Genomic DNA, 7074 nt, shown 5'->3' on the forward strand with positions numbered 1-7074 from the left:
TTATTCAAAACAGTGAACCGAAATTGATTTACTTATGACCGATGTCATTATCTCTCGTACATTGTATATATTTAACGAAACGGACAGTCGGATTATCCATTGGCCACCATCTCTTTGGCTTTGGTGTTTTATTTAAATTCAATTACTGCCTTTATTGAATTTCAATACTGATTACATCGCTTGCCAAGTATGGTCTGTATAAGTGACACCTTATTTGGCTCTATTTTATAATACTTTTCGTTTCGATAAAAACGAAGATGACATCAAAACCACACGCAGCAGACAAAATAAAACTTTCACTCGGTGTCATAGATTTTTACCGTCTATTGGCAAATTTTTGTAAACAAGCGGTGGTTGGTTTTCCAAAAAAATGTGAAAGAAAATTGAGAAATATTTCGAAGAAAGATTTATTATTGTCTGCGATTGCTTCCGGTTTAGTTTTCCATCCAAATTATATGATTTATGCCAAGAGTAATGAGGAAATGGAATTTGAATTTAAAATTTTATCTGGATATTTACGCGAAGGCATGTCAAGGACTTGTTAAAAATATTCTATATGTTTATTTCTGATACAAATTCATATAAAACTAATTTAGTGAAATTAATAATTAGTATTATTTTGACATATTTCTGCAAGGGTTTTAACTAGCACTTACTGAAGTTGAAAAATAATTTGTTGTCAATAATCTTAATTTTATATTTCCAGTTTCTAAAAAACCATTGCATTTCAATATATAATTTGGTTTAAGACTCGTAGTGAAATTTGACATAGAATATTTCAATCTTTTGCACTATGCAGGAAATATGAAGTTTCATGTTACTTTCTAATTATATATACTGATTTATCCTGTTCAGTGACATACAGTGGTGGTCAAAACATATTCTACTGAAATTGACTATATGGAAATATTACAATTACAGTTAAAACTACCACTTAACACTCAAGAATGCTTAAACTTTGCGAAAAATATAAACTATGATACCTATATTAACGATATTTTTAAAATTCGTTAGAGTTGCATATGTTTTGATCCAGCTAAAATCGAGTTATACATTTTATTAATAAATTTTACAGCAAAATACCAAAAATTTCTGGAAAAAATAGTATTTACAGTTACAATTGAACCTTTTTCATATAAAGTTATTACAACTTCATATAAAGTGATTGCTACATATTTCCACATACTCAATTTGACTACCACTGTATACTAAAATTTGATGGAGAATATTTTTGTACTTTATACCATACTTCTGAAATGATATCTAGTGACAAAAATTGGTACAGACTAGGAATAATATCGGTTTTAACGCTAAATTAAGTTGTCATAAACGCAAACGGACTTAACTACACTTTTACTAATTTTACAAGAGAAGCAAAGCCCGTTATAAAATCTATAAAAATGGAGCATGGCTGGATTTTTTTCAAAGTTTAATCGCAGTATAGAGCCGTATTTATTTTTTTGAAATAAAAATAATATTTTTTTGGTTTTAAAGGTTTTATGTAAATTACGTCCTTTTGACTTTTTTCTAAAACAAAAGGATGTATCTACACAATTGTAGTACAACAAAGTGACTAATAATTATCCAATTGAGAGTAAAATTTGTACAGCGTACCAAATTGAGTTCAGACATAGTTCACAAATATATTTTCCTCAGATTTTTGTAAATGGTGCATTAAAGCCCCTATATTTCTTTCGATTTGCACGAAATTTTGCATAGCGTACTGAATTGAGTCTATAGTGATGTGTGTTCAGATTCGTGAAAATCGGTTCAGATTTCCATATATAGTTTCGACCGATTTTATGTAAATTTAGCATTAAAGACATTAAATATTTCTCCGATAGCGATAGAACTTTGCACAGGATACCTTTCAACTCAATGAGAAACAAAAATACTTTACTATAGCTGGCTTGTTAAAAAATGAAGAAAAGCCTTAAGTTTGGCGTACCGTAAAAAATTGGCCGATATATCTCATTTTCAATATCAAACATCCCAGATGTAACATTAAATATAAGTTCAAAATTTCTATCTTGAATATTGCGAGCTTTAGTTTTCTACAGGAGTTACGTCTGTTTGCATTAATAACCAGTAAGGAAAGTAGTAAAGACGGACTGGGCCGACTATATGATACCCTTCACCGCTTGGGTTATATTGTATAAGGATATAAAGGGACTTTGGTGCACTATTTACCTAAAATCGGACGAAAATATATATGCGGGAGCTTAAATGAAATCCGAACCGAAACCTACCTCTCATCATTCTAGACTTAGTTCAGTACGCTTTTGGTGCACAATTTACATAAAATCGGATAAAAATATATGGGACCTATATATCTAAATATAAACCGATTTTTACGAAACTTAACACACATCATCCTAGACTCAATTCAGTACGCTATGCCAAATTTCGTGCAAATCGTAAAAGGAAATTTGTGCCCCATTTACCTTAAATCGGACGAAAATATATACCGGAACTATATCTAAATCTGAACAGATTTTTCGAAACTTGACACACATCATGCTAGACACAGTTCAGTATACTGTGCAAAATTTCGTGCAAATCGAAAGATATATAGGGGCTTTGGTGCAACATTTACATAAAATCGGACAAAACTATATATGGGAGCTATATCTAAATCTGAACCGATTTTCACGAAACTCAGCACATGTCATTCTGGACCTATTTCAGAACTCTATCCCAAATTTCATGCAAATCAAAAGATATATAGGGACTTTGGTGCCCCACTTACCTTAAATCGGACGAAACTATATACGGGAGCTGTATCTAAATCTGAATCGATTTTCTCAAATTTCAATAGGGTTCGTCCTTGGCCCAAATAAGTGAGCTGTGCCAAATTTCATCCAAATCGGACCATAAATGCGACCTGTAATTTATTTACAATTTAACATATACAGGCGGACGGTCGGATAAATCGACTCAGAAAGTGATTCTATGCATTTTCGCAAAAAGAACCATGGGTCTATCTCGTTTCCTTTTGCCTATTACAAACATATGCACAAAGGCATAATATCCTGTACCACAGGACTACCCCCAACAGGGGTGAATACTAATAATATTTGGTAGGGAGATTTGTTACCATATACGACTACAAAATTACGACCAAATTACAGCGAATTCGTCTGAAACGCACCCACGAACCTCAAAATACCGAAAATTTGGGGTACCCTTATTGACCAGCCTTTTGACAAAAGACGACCATAGAGTGATTTCAACAGACATACTTTATATCTCGGTACGAAATGATTATTTCGATGAGTTACAGACGGAAAAACAAAATTAATATACCCTCCTTAGTATGATGGAGGGTATAAAAAGGGGGTTATATGGGAGTTGCTTTGGAATTGTAGTTCCTTTGGGCCAAATCCGTTTCAGATAATTTGGAGTCGATTTACACATGTTCGTCCGTCTGTCTGTCTGGATGGCTGGTGCGCACGATAACTCTCGAAGGAAATAATCGATTTCATCCAAACTTTGCACATCTTAATATTTCTTCCAAACATAGTTTAAGTTCCAAGATGGGGATTATTGGTCCACCCAAATTGTGCTAAAAAATTAATTTTATAATAAAATGCAAACGGACTATTCGATTTTAACGAAACTTTGTACAACCTATTATCATTAGCAACTCTAGATTAAGTAGATAGATGGGACCCATTGGTGCACTCCTCCTGGTACCTCCCCCACAAACGGTCATAATTTTCAATATTTATAAGTCAAATATTAGGCTAATGGAATGCCCAACTTGAACCAAACTTTTACCAAGCCTAGATCAAGATTGAAGATGAGACCTATTGGTCCACTCTTCCTAGTACTTCCCCCACAAAGGGTGATAATTTTCGATATTTATAAATCCAATGTCAGGCCAATAGAATTGTCGATGTCCAGCTCTTCTGAAAAATATCCAACACCTTAAAAATAAGACATCCAGCGATTCTAAGATAATACGTCCAGCTCAGCTATAAGACGACCTCCAGCTCATCTATAAGACGACCTCAAGCTCATCTATAAGAAGACCTCCAGCTCTTCTATATGAAGAATCTCCAGCCCTTCTAAAATAAGCTCATCTATAAGAAGGTCTCCAGTTCTTCTATAAGAAGGTCTCCAGTTCTTCTATAAGAAGACCTCTAATACTTCTAAATGAAGACCTCCAACGTGGTAGAGAGATTTAGTACCCAACTCAAAGTACCAAAATACCGAATAATAGGCAGTATCGTTTATGGTGTCTCCGGTGGATATTTAGGAATGAAAAATTTTATATACATTCCACCTTCATAGTGATCAATATTTGTTGCTTATTAGGATAGCATATCCTTTATCCGGTATTTTGGGTATTAACCGAATATGCTCTCCTTATATTAACAATTTAGAAATTCGTATAGCTTTATATGTTTCAACGAATGGGTTTTTAATGGGTCAATTTTTTTGCCATAGATTTAACACCCTATTTATGCACTTAACATTATGACAAATCAAATGTCGGTTTTAAAACTCACGTTTTTATGACCAAAATCAGTTTTGGTGAATTGATTTACAAATATTAGCCAGTATGTCTGGGTGATAACTTCACACAATGGGTTATGGCTGGACGTCGTAATATTTTTTACCACGACCATATTATATCCTAAGATGGGGTCTAGAGCGCAATTTCTCCTGGTACTACCCCTTTGATTAATTGTATACATTCTATAAAGGAATTGATGAATCGGTTGTAATTTTAAGACCTCCTCAAACCAAAATAGCATAAAAATGTCAGGACAGGTGTATACCACATGTCCCTAGGTTGAGTGTAAATGTCGACTAATTTATGGGTGTAAATTATAATGGGTGTAAACTTATAATTGCTTGCTGCGAAAGGAAATCTGTTGTCATATTATTAATTAATGATCAAAATATCTACAGAGACCTCTTCCATGGTATAATTGCGAGTAAATTGAAATCCCTTGGAAAATATGACTAACAAATTCAAAAACTTAACTGTCATTCAGGTGGTAGATTTATGTATCATTTATGTGTTATTCGATGAATATATTCACATGTTAACACATAAGGACAAAGCGAATAGCTGGGATATATTAGAAGTAAAAAAATAAAAAGTAATATTAGAATTAATTCCACGAAACACATAAGGTGTACCAACATGATCAAATATCGTAATATTTTCACGAAATCTGGGGAAAGTTTGAATTTTGTAACTTTCATAAAGATACAACACCCCTATCGAATAAACTATTTAATATTCGTAATACAACCAATTAATTTGTCCCTAAGTCGTATCTAAAACTAGACTCTTAAAAATATCTACTTATTTTCTTTGCAGATCTCCATTATTTTTCAATTTTCTGTAGTAAAACTATCTGATTCAATATTTTTTTCAAATTGCTTTTCTTTTTTTCTTTGCGATTCATTTTATGAATGTATAAAAAAATAAATAAATAAATATTTACAAAAATAAATAATGCATGTCACTTTGTACAACTGCTCTACAATATCGAACACGAACTGGTCGTGTCTAAACAAAAAAAGACAAATCTTTGGAAATTTGCATAATTTCAATACTTAAAAACTAAATGAAAATAAATAATTAAGACTTTTTCTGTTTCAAATCATTGAAATGAGGCTTCGTCTGGTCGTTGTCATTATCTTAGGTGGTGGTAGTGTTCATGTGGTCGTAACGTTAGCTAGGTTTCACTTCCGATCAGTTCGTTTAGAACTTAACGTCTCTTTTGTCCAGCAAAAGCCATATCTTGAGCATCACCATGACTTTCCTGAGAGGAACGGGCCCAAGCATGTGGATCCCAGGCAGGGGCAGCATGTTCGATATGTTCGACATGCTCAACATGATGGGGCAATTCCAAGTGATGTTCAATGGAATGATGATCCAAGTGATGATCTAAATGATGGTCCAAATGGTGGGGGACAATGTGTTCTACATGGTGGGGAACAATGTGTTCAACATGTTCATAGTGATGGGGGACATGTTCGATGTGTTCGTGATGGTGGGGATAGTGGACAACTTCGTAGTTGACAATCTTAAAAATAGAAAAAATATTTTTTATAAATCTTTCTGAAGAGAAAAAAATTATCTTTTTGACATACCTTGGGTTTGGCAATTTTGAAAACAACCAAAGCACCGGACAAGACCAAAGACAACAGACCCAAAGTCATGGCTTTCCAGGTTTTCAAGGCAATCAGGGCAAGAGCAATTGGCACCAAAACGGTGGTCTTCAATTTAAGACCCAACAAGAAGGGGAGGACAGCCTTCTTGATCATACCACGACCTAAGAAAAACAAAGAGAAAGAAAATCCAAATTAGCAAATAATACAAAAGGAAATTTTTAAACTTTCACTTACCCTCAGCATCACGATCAGCCAATGGCACAACAGCACCCTTGGTCAAAACATTGTTCATCAAAAAGTCGGGAACATAGGAGCGAGCCTCAGCACTTTGGAAGAATTCGGGAGCCTTGATGCGCAACGAATGTGTAGCCAAGAAATTGTCGATTTCTTGGAACATTCTTTCTTGGGCGTCCATGGCACGTTGTTGGTTGTTGCCAACAATTCTGCCAGTACGAACAACCGACAACTTATCGGTGATCATAATTTCATCTTTATTCATGGCCTCGTTGAACCATTGCATTGCTTTGGGTTTGACACAGCTGGTACTGAAATCCTTCAAGCATGATCGGTACATATCGAAAGCCAAATCGGTGGCCGACTGAGGCATTTGATTGGCTTGAGCCAAAGCACCCGAAGCCGTTACGGCTACGGCCAAAAGCACAACAACAAATTTGTTCATCCTGCTGCAACAGTCCTTCTTCCCGTGTCTCTTGTGTGAGTGTGATTAATTCAATTTGAAAATCCGCTTCAGTTACGGTACAATTACCCTACGGCTGACCAACTGAATATGTAAATGTCAATTGTGGCTACAGTGCTTTTTATACGACCATTCTTTTGTTGTAGTTGGTAGATTAACAAATGAAATTAACACCAGTTAAGAGCTGTTCGATTTTGCTCAATTCCCATCCCAAAAAAGATACCCCTCTACTCACTCAG

General features: G+C 34.5%; 1 protein-coding gene across 1 annotated transcript; it reads right to left on the reverse strand.

Annotated features, from left to right (window-relative positions):
• Positions 1-5729: 5729 nt before the first annotated feature.
• Positions 5730-6817, reverse strand: LOC133331661 (uncharacterized). The gene is made up of 3 exons (XM_061540042.1): positions 6373-6817; positions 6118-6299; positions 5730-6050 (listed from the first exon to the last, which is right to left on the reverse strand). The coding sequence occupies exons 1-3, from the start codon at positions 6815-6817 to the stop codon at positions 5733-5735; spliced, it is 945 nt and encodes a 314-aa protein (XP_061396026.1). The 3' UTR covers positions 5730-5732.
• Positions 6818-7074: the final 257 nt, after the last annotated feature.

The sequence above is a fragment of the Musca vetustissima genome, unplaced genomic scaffold (assembly GCF_032173495.1).
Source record: "Musca vetustissima isolate MV318-11 ecotype Yass unplaced genomic scaffold, APGP_CSIRO_Mvet_v1 utg38189, whole genome shotgun sequence".
Taxonomy (NCBI): Eukaryota; Metazoa; Arthropoda; class Insecta; order Diptera; family Muscidae; genus Musca; species Musca vetustissima.

Excerpts from the sequence above, each read along its gene's own strand:
- LOC133331661 (XM_061540042.1), bottom strand. The coding sequence starts at position 6,817 with ATGAACAAATTTGTTGTTGTGCTTTTGGCCGTAGCCGTAACGGCTTCG. Across the intron at positions 6,300-6,372 it reads GGCTGATCGTGATGCTGAGG|GTCGTGGTATGATCAAGAAG; the intron begins GTAAGTGAAAGT and ends TGTTTTTCTTAG. Across the intron at positions 6,051-6,117 it reads TCAAAATTGCCAAACCCAAG|ATTGTCAACTACGAAGTTGT; the intron begins GTATGTCAAAAA and ends TCTATTTTTAAG.